Raw genomic sequence first — 11,984 nt, 5'->3', positions numbered from 1 at the left:
GGTATAGCTCAAGCTTAAATAAAAGACATGGAAGTATAGAGGCAAGTCTTGGAGAACTGTGTTTATTACTACTATCTGTATTATTATCAAACAAAGATTCAAATAAGGACATGGTCATAGCTTCATGTCCTTTGGATAGACTTGAGAATTAAAACTTAAAAAATAAACGGCATTGAGAAATAGATAACAACTACAACAGAGTGGAAAAGTGAAGGAATAAGAATCATAAAATTACGGATAAAAGGAATGGAATGATTGAACGGCGTCTAGTTGGTCGTGCAGCTTATACCATTCATATCTCATTGGCTTGTCAAGTTTAAAAGAAACCTGTTCAAGAAAAATAAGGGAGGACCTGAGGTATGACCGTGGCAGCTGCAAGACCCACTGCAACAGTGACCAGGCCTCGCAACTTCTTCTTGTCTCTCGAAACTTGGTTCTCTAGTTCCTCAATTCGACGCTTCATCCCTGCGACATCTTCGGCTGTCAGACCCTCCGAATCGTCTGTCATTTTCCTCTTTCCTAAAGCAACAGCCTCTAAATCTTCAATCTCACTATCCGCTGTAGTAGTAGTTTGCACTGTCGTGACCTCGGTGACAACGACTTTCTCAATAACCTCCTCTCCCTCTGATAGAGACGCAATCTTGGCGATAGGTGCTTCCAACAGTGGACGCATAAATTGATCAATTCCGTACTCCTTGGCAAGTTCCTTGGCTGTTAAAACAAAAAAAAAAGGTTCAACTTTCATGAACTTTACAACATAACTGTTTTAATCATGCAATTACAATATCGAAAAACATGAATGGAATGCACCCTTACCTTGCGCAACGGTAATCCTACAGAATTACAAAATATAGTATCTCAATGAATTAGCCACATGGCACATGAAATTTTTTTTTTTTTTTTCTCACTTCTCGAGGTCACACAGTCGCTCTAATTTCTGTTGCACACTCCCCCACAGATTTTTCTTTATTCGTTCAGGAACCAGAAATGACTACTCGAGAAATAAAGAAAAAAAAAGGTTTTCCCCGATTGAAAGTCATAACCCATCTGTTTTCTGCGCCCTCTTCTCTCTGTCCCTCTTCATATTCGAATACATGAGAAAGATAAATCCCACCTGGAGGGAGATATTGAATGACTCTACTTACCAGACCCCACTCAGAGCTCCTGACTTCTCCATATGCCCTTGATATTTACGCATAATAAATTGATTTTCCTTGCTATTCATCTTTTCAGAAATAGCAGGGTAGGCGGCGTTGAACATTGATGTAGCATTAACCAGGTCCTGGTCCAGCCTACGCATCACCACAACATAACCATCGACCTTGGGCGCATTAATCCTGAGGACAGAAATGGCTTTGCCTCCAGAAGACTTCACGCGGCCTGCCTTGGGCTTCACAGGAACTGAGTTTGCCTGTGTAGCATTTGCCAAAAGTGGATTGCTGAAAATGGGAAGTGTACGATGTTGATTGGCTCCATCAGAAGTGGCGCCGTTGGCTTTGGCAATGGCCTTTCTAGGGGATGCTGTTGGAGTGACAGGAGTAGACTTTGTAGATTCTTCTGTAAACTCTAACGTCGCAACTGTTTCCTCGACTGAAACAGACGTGGTGGATGTGGTGAAATTCTCGATGTTCTTTTCGAGAACAATTCCTTTAGCGCTAATTTCGGACACGGTGATTTGATTAGACATGGGTGCGATTGTGTAAAGGAAAGTAAAAAAAAGTTGTGAATTTTTTTTTTCGAGCTGAATGAACGAAAAAAAAAAAAAAAAAAAGAAAAAAAAAAAAAAAGCAAACCGTTGACACGCATTCGTACTCAAAATAAAAAAGAGCCAGGAGCTCGTTTCGCTCTTGTCGTTGTGCTCTCTTACTGCATGTGCCTTTTTTGCAGCCAATTAAAATTTAGGAAATGCCATCCTTCATTCTTTCCTTCACTCTCTTTGACTCAGAAATTCCTCCACACTCACAAGCACCCGTGACACAATCAGCATTTTCATTTATACAAATGAGCAACTATACACTTTAACTACGCTTCATTGAAATCAATAAACTATAGTACATATCCGTGGTCGCGCTTTGACTTTTTGCTTGGAAGGATCCCCTGCGCTCCACTCATGCTTTTTTTTTTTTTATTCTATCCCCTGTGGTATTTTTTGAATTAAAACCCAGGAGGAACAATACCAGCCTGCTTCTTCTGCTGCTGTGTTTGTTGACCACTAGGTTGAGAAAGCAACTGTATAAAAATAATAAAAAAAAAAAAACGTTAAGAAGAAGTTGATGATCTTGACCACTGAATATCGAATGAGAGATTTATAGTAGCAAACATGCATAGCATTTCAATAAAAATATATGAGATTAAAAAAAAAAAAAAAAAAAAAAAAGACTTGCCTGACTACCCTGTTGTTGCATTTTCTCATATTCGATCAGCCCTTGCTCGTGTTCAAGCTCAATCATGAGTGGTAAGACAAGAAGCAATGCGCTCGTGGTAAGAACCCAGGCTGAATTGCCCAAGAACTTTGCGCCATACTTGCCCCAAGAATAAATAGACGAACACCTCTCCGAGATCGACTTGCGAGTCTTTGCAGGAATGACATCTTGCAATGCCCAGATTCTGTCCATGATCGACTCAATGTTGTCAACATCGTCCTCGTCCTCATCAGAAGAATAAACAGAGGAAGAGTCGGTATCAGTGTATTCTTCCTCGACGTGATCAAGACCAACTTCTTCCAGTTTAACCATGATTGCTGTCTTTTTTTTTCTTTTTCTTTTTCTTTTTTTTTTTTTTGTAAGGTTGTAATGAGAAGACAAGATTAGGGGGAAAAAAAAGAAAAAAAACTCTCAGATAAAACCCATTATGACTTCATTACGATCGTCGGGACAAAGCGTCTCAGTCTTTCATCTCGGACTGCTTTTTTTCAAGTTGGGAATGATCGACAGTTTATTCAATGTTCATCTAACAGAGCTAATAAGATCGCTTCAATAAATTGCCACTACTTGAGCTATTACTACTCCTAGCTATTGAAGCTGTATTACACGCGTAACTATGTACGCTTACTCTGACTTTTTAGACTTAATAGATCTAAGATAACGCTTACGCTGGCCGATCATGTGAGTATACATCACAAAGAAACCTTTGTTAAAAAAAAAAAAAAAAAGGTTAACAAACAAAGCACTCGATATCAATACATAAAAAAAAAAAAGAAAGGCTCAATGATCATACCTGGAGGGTAAATGCAAAGTATAGCAGCCAAAACATAGTAGTATGCGGGATTGACATTGCTTGCAAAAGGAAGAGCCTGGTAGATCTCAATAGCCTCGCTACCAGCACCAACAATATAAAGGACATAGAAGAAAGTATAACTGAAAAGAATAAAAATATATATAAATAAGCTGAGTTGCTCGGTCCGACAATCCATTGGGTGTGATGTGCAACATTTTGTTGCTCCACCCTTTCAAATCCAATATGCAAGCGTTAAAAATGACACATACCGGCACCAGGTTAACCATGAGGGACCCATGTTGGTGAGATTAAGGGCATAGTAAGCATAGCGGATGCACTCCGTAATGCTCCAGGCGATGGTCATGGTAGTGAAAGCCCAGTGTTGGCGAACCTTTTTTTTTTCATTACAAGTAGAAAATAAGGCTTTTTGTTAGTTGCAACCTTTAGAAAGTAATTGGAACAATCGACTCTAAAGCATGCTTACCTCTGGGATTGGGAACATGGTGCAAATACCCCAGACGAGCAAAAGACGTGAAGCGACCTGCATAGTAGTGGTACCAACAGGCGACTTGACAAACCCAAAGAGAGAATGGAAAACCTCGAGAAGTGCAGCAGTTTGGACCCAGACGAGCTGATCACCCACGGCAGCATAGACTTTGGTGTAATCATTTCCAGTAGCAAGTAGAGCTCTGATAGTTTGGACAAGTACCCAGGACCAACCAGCGAAGGAGGCCCAGTTATAAGCAATCAAATACAGATTGACAACTGGGTTGACAGGTTTAACAGCCTTCACTTTTTTACCCGGAGCTGGTTAAAGTGAAATCAAAAGAATCGGTTAGTGAACTAGCCGATAAGCAAACACTAAAAAAAAAAAAAAACAGGAGACGATGAATCCTATGTGGTCCATAAAGTGGAAGTGATGAAGAACATACTGGTAGCGGGGACTTGCTTGGTTGCGGTAGTCATGAGGAAAAGTGAAGAGAAAGAATGAAAGAGATCAATTCGGTGGGTTTCCCTCTCTACCCCCCAACAACCAATTTATTCAAATCGTCTAAACAATTTGAAATTAAAATTAAAATCATAAACCCATTGGATCAAACACGTCAACAAAAAATCCCCAACTCTTTTATTATCACCATGTCTATGAAGTTCTGATTTCTACCAAGCGATAGAATGGTAGCTGAATAACTTGGGCGGTAGATAGTGGACGTAACCATATAACATCGGGAGTATGAATGCTACATGTTCTGCGATTGATATTTTGTATAAAACACTTGTATGTTTGCCTGCCTGTTTACGACTTCACCAGCCAACGGGAACTCGAGAATATTTTAGACGCGAAGCATGTGTGAAGCGTAAAAGACACGAAAAAAAAAAAAAAAAAAAAAAAAAAAAAGTCACCCTTTCCTGTGAGAAGTTGGTTCCCCTGCTCCTCTCATCGGTCTCGTGTGTCTCTTTGCGTGTATATGTGAATGTGTATGCACCTTTCCTTCTTTCCCTCTTTCTTTCATTCCCAGTTCCTTTCTTCCTACGCGCATCATCTTTCGACATCGCCCAAGGAAGTAGACGACTGCGACGTCCCTTTCCTCTCTTTCCTTTTTACACTTCACCCTCCCCACTCTACTCCTTGCAACAATCAGTAACCAACCATGTACCGGATCACTCCTCAGCTTTCCGAAAGGATCAAGCACTTTGCAACATTTCCTCAAACAGGCGTCTCATTAAGACAGATGGTCATGTTTGGTAAGAGCCACTCCCCCTCCCTTTCGAATACGAAATGCAATTTAAAATAGACATGACTTGCTCAAGCTTTATAACTCCATTATGTTTTCTTAGGTCAAAATCCAACTCAGGGGACATTGTTTAAAGCCAGCCAATTCTTATCAGAGGAACTACCTATCCGTCTTGCCCACAGAGTCAAGGAACTCGAAAACCTTCCTTATAACCTCAGTGATATGCCCTCAATCGTCCGTGTCAAGAACTGGTATGCCCAATCTTTCCAGGTACCATTCTTCATCATCTACAAATAGCTTTTTCATGAACAATACCCTTTAATTTGTTTTCAGAGGCTGGGAAATTTGCGGAACTAACACTTGCCATCTTTTTAAATTTGCTTATTCCATGGATATACAGGACATTGTTGAATTCCCTAACCGTGAGATGTCCTCTTCACTCAAGGATTTGGCCAAAAATATGAATAAGCAGGCAGACATGCAGGCCTTACCAGGGAATTCTCCAAATTTGGCCATGCCCAATGGCAGCAACCAGAACGGCCGTCGAGCAGTTTCGTTATCGCACAGGTAAAGAAAGACTTTTTTTTTTTTTCCTTCTCCTTCCGCATGTCCGTATGATGTGATGTTTGAGAAAGATTAAATTAGTAAAAGCTACATGATCTTATCTGATCTCATGGAAATGGAACCCATTGGACATGGATGGGCAATCTTTTTGTTTTCATCGCTAAAGATATCATAGTGCTATGGACGGAACTGAGTGGCCTGCAGAAATGCATGCATACAACGAAAAGTTTACAAAGATGATTGAAGCCGTAAAGCGTAGACACGATCCTGTCGTCACTACAGTTGGTAAGTAAGGGATACTAAAGATCTATGGATCACAAGTCTATGCCTAAAATGGTCGGTGAGCAAGGCGGGAGGAACTTTACTCAAGCAGTGGCGCAACCTTGTCTTCATTTCGGTCTTTGGTTTTTTAAGGCTATCATATTCAATCGGGCATTGATTTTATTTTATTTTTATTTTTTTTCCTTCTCGAAAAGCTGTCTAATTCTCGTTAATTGCATATCAATCGCTTATAGCTCAAGGAATTCTCGAATTCAAACAGCAAAAAACATCACCTACTGTTGACACGGACGTACAGGCGTTCCTGGATCGATTCTATATGTCTCGTATTGGAATCCGTATGCTGATTGGTATGTTCTTTGATCTCTTACCGCCGACCAGTTGATTGTTAAACAGCAGTAAGGCACCAACACTTCTTTACTATGGTATATATAGGTCAGCATATTGCTCTGAACAAAGGACCATCACGTAAAGATTATGTGGGCATTATTTGTACGAGGACAAACCTTGCGGATATGGCGCAGGAGGCTATCGATAATGCCAAATTCATCTGTGAGGATTACTATGGTTTGTTCCGTGGGCCAGAAGTCCACCTTCATTGCAAGAAGGACCTTGAGTTTATGTATGTTCCTTCCCATTTGAGCCACATGCTCTTTGAACTGCTTAAGAACTCCCTCCGTGCAGTCGTGGAGCAATATGGAACAGAATGCGAGGAATTTCCACCCATTAAACTTATTGTTGCGCAAGGAAAAGAAGTAGGCTGTTTGTCATTTTGAAAAAAAAAGAAAAAATAACAAAAGAAAAAGCAAAAAAAGAAAAGAAAGGAAAAAAAAAAAAAAAAAAAAAAAAAAAAAAGTCTCATGTTTTATTGGTCTTTTTACAACAGGATATTGCGATCAAGATTTCTGATGAAGGAGGTGGGATCCCTAGAAGCGGCGTCCCATTAGTCTGGACATATATGTATACAACTGCACCGTCGCAGCATCTGGATCCAACTTTCGATAAGTCAGACTTCAAGGCCCCTATGGCAGGCTTTGGTTACGGACTTCCTATTAGTCGTCTGTATGCAAGATACTTTGGAGGCGACTTGAAGCTGATTTCTATGGAGGGGTATGCACAAACCTAATGGCCTTTTTTAGGAGATGACTCTCCAATAGTTCTATATTCTTACTACAGTAATGCTAATGAAAACTAACTTTTAATCCGTATACTTTCACTTGATCATCTTTTGGTTTGTTTAGATACGGCACAGATGTCTATTTGCATTTGAACAGAATCTCTAACAGCGATGAGCCATTGCCATAAGCGTGGAATATCTTCTGACTAGGCACTTTTTTTTCGGACTAAATCTCGTTAATAAAAAAATGTATTTTATTATTATAGAATAGTCACAAGTAAACAGTGTGGCTTAACAGAAAGGGTTCTCTGTTGTAGACAGACAAGGGAGCCCGCACCCATTCATGCGCTTGCACTGTCCCTGCTTGTCCATCACTGCAGCCTTCAACCTGAAACTTCAAGTAATATAAAAACAGACAGTCATGCTTCAGAGAGTATCCGTTATTAAGCCAACTCGATTGGTCACCAATGTCAATCGATGTAAGCAATTGAAATGTTGGCACAAGGAGCTTATAAAGATCAGCTCGGAAGCTTTTATTTTTATTTTTCTATTGACGAGAGAATAAAAAGAGAGGGGCAAATTTGTCATGCTAAGTCGACCATAGGAGTGAAGCGCCAGCAAAGACGACTAAAGAGTGGGCTTTAAGAGGCGATATGAAAATGAGGGGAAGATGTAGATGCAAATAGGAACAGAACAGGAAACAGGAACATCATTGGATCGAAAGACATCAGTTCTAAAGGCTATGGCGTCTTTCTACCTCCCAATATAATGTTTAGACATCAATCATGAGGCTCGTGCTTATCTCTCTACTAAACCAACTTCTCAGGAGGATACCGTAAAAGCTAGTGCAGTCTATAAGCGTCTCGGCATTGAACTTTCGGACCCAGAACTTATGACCCAATCTATTACACATAAATCATTTGCTCACGCCACTGTACCCACGAATGAGAGACTTGGGGCCCTAGGTAAGGGATATATACGGCATAAATATTGCTGTACCTCATAAAAATAAATAAACAAAAAAAAAAAAAAAGATCTGTCAGAAGCAAACGAAGGACTCGAAAGAAAGTATGCTAGACCTTGAATAGGTTTGGACTAATACTCATCATTACTGCTATCTCTTTCTTTCTTAGGGCGTACATTTTTGGAGCTTCATGTCACTGAACAGAACTGGGACAAGACTAAGTCTAACGACACGTTGAAAGCATCAGTCTCACATTCACTTAGGATGGACACATTAGCCAAGATTGCACGGTCGATGGGTGTGGATGAAGCAATGCGCTGGAAATCACCGTCGGTAAAGAAGCAACGCAGGATATATCTCATAATTTTGCATCATCTTTTTATTGAACTTTTCCTCCTATTACTTTTTTTTTTTTTTTTTTTTTTTTTTTTTGGTGGTTTTGTGGCGTTTAATTTACTGATTATGATTTATTTCTATTCTGATTTTTTCTATCTTGTCTTTCTTTTTGTTTTTGTTATTTTAGTCAGCACCAGGGGCAAAAGTCGGAGAAACTACAGTCTTGGCGCAAACGATGGAAGCCATTGTCGGGGCAGTATACCACGACCAGGGATCAAAGGCAGCAAGAGAGTTTGTGTCGAAACACATTTATACTTATTAGAAAGTGAAAGGAGGATAAGGGCAAGGCAGGGGGAGAGGTAATCGAATCGAGTAAAGGATTAAAAAAAAAAAAAAAAAAAAAAAAAAAAACTGGCGTGATTTTGATTTCCAAATATTTTAGACATTAAACAAGAATTATTAAAATTTGGCGTAGAGCAAACTTTTTCAGCTGAACATTGAACTCAAAAGTAGGACGTATGCGCTGCATGGCGTAAAATAAACATTATAGTCGCGCCATGTCGCATTATAGGGCTATATACTGAGAATGTGCATCCTATCCGATCCACGGATGGTGCCATATGTAAACTAGGGAGAAGGACAAGGGGAAAGTGAGGGAATATGAAGAGATGTTTATATCCATTATTCATCGTTTCGACAGACGCGTCTATAGTCACTTTAGGATATAGAAAAAGACGTGAATAAGCCATTTTGAGGGTCATCAGAATTATTAACAAAAAAAATTTGATGGATCTCGCCGCCTCTCTTGCTTGGATGCATGTATTGCAACCGTGGAATACACGATTAGAAATGATGTTTACTGCTCTCAACTTTTTTATCGGATGACTCCCTCTTTTTCTTTCTCCACATTTGCCACATTTGCTTGTGTCCAGAAAGACATTGAGTAATGGTACGAAAGAGAGACGGGGGGAAAGCTGATTACTGATGAATATGCGAGAAAGCAGATTCAGATTAATTGCCTCCACAACTTGAACAGAGCTATAGTATAGTAATGAGTGATGACTCTGCTTCATTTTTTATTTTACTTCTTTTCTCTTTTTTTTTAAATATTCGCTTTTATCAACTTTGCCATCTATACTGACGTCCCTGCATCATGGAGGGGGAGGCTGAAGTCATCTGTGGCTCTCTGTCAGGATCCCTGGGAAGCACGAAACTATAAAATGCACGCAAATGCCACAAACTATGCTCAGCATGGTGCAAGCGCTGCTCTCGCTGCTGTCAAGACGTGTGTGTCTTGTGGTTGATGCATGTATGGTGTGGAGCATAGATAACAGGAAACGCAAGCATGTGTTGAGAGCCATTGAATTTCATTTGATTCTGCCATGGCCTGAACTTTGGGACTTTGGAATGTTTGTATTTCAATGGCTATTGTTTTTGTTTGTACTCTCTGTCGACTTCCCTTTGTAACAAAAGCTAAATTAGTGAGAATGCAACATGCAAATCAGATATCTCCAAAACTCTGTGCTGATGCTTGGACCCCATCTCCTACTCCAGAGCGGTGTAGATCCCACCTCCCATTTTTCACAAACACTACAACGCAATATCGTACAAATCACAAAACAGGCTTTCACGTTCGTTTCTTTGTATAGACACACAGATACAAAGAGTCAAGTTGCTGCTAAACAGTATAAAAACGAGGCAATGTTCCAACCGGATTTCTACTTTCCTCAGATCTTTACATCTCTCAGCCTCGCTTCCCTACATTCATCTTCATCCCCCTTTTATCCACTCCTTTCTGCCCCTACTCTGGTACAATCATGAAGCTCTCTTTGAAAGCTGTCGTCGCAGTAAGCGCACTCTTGGCCACAGCTGCCGTCGCCGCCCCAATCGAGAAACGTGATGCCACTTCTGATCGCATTGCCGCGTGCTTTGTTGGGTATTTACCCCCTTTTATCTGAACTAATCCGTCGCGAAAGCTTACTTTGTGTCTCATCGGAACAAACGCTCATGATCCTATCTTTTCTCGATCATTCAACATAGCCTTCTCCTTACTGGAGCCTGGCCAGGATCCTGTCAAGCAGCCGTTGCTGTATGCCCTTTTATGATTTGCGACTATTTTACTTGTCATTACCTAGCTTTATTCCTCTCGAAATACGTACAACTAACACGGGATGCATATATATATATATATATTTTTTTTTTAAAAAAATGTATTAGGTGGATATGGGTTTGATTAAAAGCATTGAGGTCAATCAAATGTCTATGGATTTCACACCATCTAACCCATGGGCACCTACTACGTCCTCCAGCAGCATTGTCGCCACAATGCTTGGTATCCCTGGTATTTCTCTCCCTATTACCTCTATCCGCCAGCACATTATTATCGTTGTATGTGTGTTTTATTTTTTATTTTTATTTTTATTTTTTTTTATTTTTTCCCTCTTATTGCCGCTATAAAATTTGCTCTAAATGTTTTTTTTTTTTTTTTTTTGTGCCATTGCTAGGACAATGGTGTTGAGATTGGCAACATCGAAACCCCATGGTCCCCTGCCAGCGTCAGTGGCTCTAAGCTGACGAGCTCCTTCGCTTCCTCAACCCTGAATGTTTTCTCATCGTCACACGCGGCCTTCTCGGGCTTTATTAGCTCCCTGTCTACCAAGGCGTCCCATCCCGTGACACTCAAAGGATCCGTGGATGCTCAAATGAACTTGGGTCCCCTTGGCAAAAGAACTATTTCAGGCATTGGCTTCAAGGCAACTGTCCCATTCTTAGGCCTCGATAACTTGAAGCAGGTCAAGTACGTCTACATGGTTGATACAGATATGGCGACCCAGCCTGGCTTCATGCGTTTGTCCTCCATCATCAACATCGTAAACCCCAGCAAGCTGACCTTGTCACTCGGTGACGTTGGATTCAGTACTTCCTATAAAGGCCAACCTGCTGGTATTTCAACCGTCAGCGGCTTGACTTTGAAACCTGGTGACAATTATTTGCTCTCGCTCACCTCCTTGGATACAAAACTTTCCGCTGCTCAGCAACTTATGCTTGATCTCCCCAATGCTGATGTCCCACTCACTTTGACAGGTTATGCATCATCTTCTCAGAACCCTGCTCTCAATGCGGGCTTGGCTACTGTGTCGAGCCAGATGGTCGTGCCTCAGAACTTCCAAGGTTTAACCATGTCGCAACCACCCCATAAGGACTGGTCTCTGAAGACGCTCCCAAACACTAACACTGATGGTGTGGTCCAAGTCACTGCCACCTTCCAGTCACCCTACTATGGACTCCCTCTGGAATTCAAGGATGCTCAAACTGTAGGTTATGATAGCATGGCAATAATCGGCAGCGCCGCCGGTATCAGTGGAGTCAACCTGTTCCGTTTCATGGACAATTTGACCTTCTCAGTCTCAGGTACTGGCTCGACTACAATTTCATTCAATGTAGGCCTTGTCACTGATTTTGGTGCCGGTTCTAAAGCTCAGTGGACTGATATTGTGAACTATGCTAAGGCCAATGGACACCTCCCCATCCAATTCGACTGGATTGCCGGCATTGTCCTCAACAACGACAGCACCTATCGCTACGTTGACTGGGGCAGCATCGGTACTGGCTTGGGTGATGTCAACATTGCCGTCGGTCGTGACTTTGAATCTATCCTTGGTGCCTTCCCTTAAATACAAATGTAGTCAAAGATGTTGGATAAAGAACGAAAGAAGCCCAAAATATATATCTATCTATCAGCAATAAATAGTAAAACGACCTGTTTCATAAAACT

General features: G+C 40.9%; 6 protein-coding genes across 6 annotated transcripts; 3 read left to right on the top strand and 3 right to left on the bottom strand.

Annotated features, from left to right (window-relative positions):
* Positions 1-46: 46 nt before the first annotated feature.
* Positions 47-1,742, bottom strand: BCR41DRAFT_200457 (hypothetical protein). The gene is made up of 3 exons (XM_022019878.1): positions 1,146-1,742; positions 817-833; positions 47-738 (listed from the first exon to the last, which is right to left on the bottom strand). The coding sequence occupies exons 1-3, from the start codon at positions 1,685-1,687 to the stop codon at positions 332-334; spliced, it is 966 nt and encodes a 321-aa protein (XP_021876406.1). The 5' UTR covers positions 1,688-1,742; the 3' UTR covers positions 47-331.
* A 412-nt stretch (positions 1,743-2,154) lies between these two features.
* On the bottom strand, positions 2,155-2,735 carry BCR41DRAFT_401233 (mitochondrial import receptor subunit Tom22-domain-containing protein; the record flags this gene model as incomplete). Its single annotated transcript, XM_022029208.1, has 2 exons — positions 2,155-2,229; positions 2,490-2,735. The coding sequence occupies 2 exons, from the start codon at positions 2,733-2,735 to the stop codon at positions 2,155-2,157; spliced, it is 321 nt and encodes a 106-aa protein (XP_021876405.1).
* Positions 2,736-3,047: 312 nt separating this feature from the next.
* Positions 3,048-4,182, bottom strand: BCR41DRAFT_379117 (tyrosine phosphatase-like protein; the record flags this gene model as incomplete). The annotated part of the gene is made up of 5 exons (XM_022027196.1): positions 3,048-3,127; positions 3,217-3,356; positions 3,486-3,607; positions 3,701-4,008; positions 4,149-4,182. The coding sequence occupies 5 exons, from the start codon at positions 4,180-4,182 to the stop codon at positions 3,048-3,050; spliced, it is 684 nt and encodes a 227-aa protein (XP_021876404.1).
* A 463-nt stretch (positions 4,183-4,645) lies between these two features.
* BCR41DRAFT_363011 (mitochondrial pyruvate dehydrogenase) lies at positions 4,646-7,156 on the top strand. Its single transcript, XM_022025818.1, has 8 exons — positions 4,646-4,959; positions 5,053-5,219; positions 5,350-5,516; positions 5,680-5,798; positions 6,029-6,142; positions 6,228-6,547; positions 6,679-6,902; positions 7,034-7,156. Exons 1-8 carry the CDS (start codon positions 4,866-4,868, stop codon positions 7,095-7,097), a joined length of 1,269 nt encoding a protein of 422 aa, XP_021876403.1. The 5' UTR covers positions 4,646-4,865; the 3' UTR covers positions 7,098-7,156.
* Positions 7,157-7,241: 85 nt separating this feature from the next.
* Positions 7,242-8,587, top strand: BCR41DRAFT_363010 (ribonuclease-III-like-domain-containing protein). The gene is made up of 4 exons (XM_022025817.1): positions 7,242-7,388; positions 7,686-7,874; positions 8,043-8,206; positions 8,397-8,587. The coding sequence occupies exons 1-4, from the start codon at positions 7,331-7,333 to the stop codon at positions 8,529-8,531; spliced, it is 546 nt and encodes a 181-aa protein (XP_021876402.1). The 5' UTR covers positions 7,242-7,330; the 3' UTR covers positions 8,532-8,587.
* Positions 8,588-9,950: 1,363 nt separating this feature from the next.
* Positions 9,951-11,883, top strand: BCR41DRAFT_390058 (hypothetical protein; the record flags this gene model as incomplete). Its single annotated transcript, XM_022028190.1, has 4 exons — positions 9,951-10,145; positions 10,250-10,298; positions 10,427-10,597; positions 10,714-11,883. Exons 1-4 carry the CDS (start codon positions 10,027-10,029, stop codon positions 11,881-11,883), a joined length of 1,509 nt encoding a protein of 502 aa, XP_021876401.1. The 5' UTR covers positions 9,951-10,026.
* Between the last annotated feature and the right edge of the window lie 101 nt (positions 11,884-11,984).

This window comes from Lobosporangium transversale (genome assembly GCF_002105155.1).
Source record: "Lobosporangium transversale strain NRRL 3116 chromosome Unknown BCR41scaffold_59, whole genome shotgun sequence".
Taxonomy (NCBI): Eukaryota; Fungi; Mortierellomycota; class Mortierellomycetes; order Mortierellales; family Mortierellaceae; genus Lobosporangium; species Lobosporangium transversale.
The sequence above is the reverse complement of the archived record's forward strand: the minus strand, read 5'-3'. Positions and strand labels throughout refer to the sequence as shown.

Coding starts and splice junctions, on each gene's coding strand:
- BCR41DRAFT_200457 (XM_022019878.1), bottom strand. CDS start 1,687: ATGTCTAATCAAATCACCGTGTCCGAAATTAGCGCTAAAGGAATTGTT.
- BCR41DRAFT_363011 (XM_022025818.1), top strand. CDS start 4,866: ATGTACCGGATCACTCCTCAGCTTTCCGAAAGGATCAAGCACTTTGCA. Junction 5,517..5,679: donor GCAGTTTCGTTATCGCACAG/GTAAAGAAAGAC, acceptor TCATCGCTAAAG/ATATCATAGTGCTATGGACG. Junction 6,548..6,678: donor TTGTTGCGCAAGGAAAAGAA/GTAGGCTGTTTG, acceptor TTTTTACAACAG/GATATTGCGATCAAGATTTC.
- BCR41DRAFT_363010 (XM_022025817.1), top strand. CDS start 7,331: ATGCTTCAGAGAGTATCCGTTATTAAGCCAACTCGATTGGTCACCAAT. Junction 7,389..7,685: donor GGTCACCAATGTCAATCGAT/GTAAGCAATTGA, acceptor TATAATGTTTAG/ACATCAATCATGAGGCTCGT. Junction 8,207..8,396: donor TGCGCTGGAAATCACCGTCG/GTAAAGAAGCAA, acceptor TTGTTATTTTAG/TCAGCACCAGGGGCAAAAGT.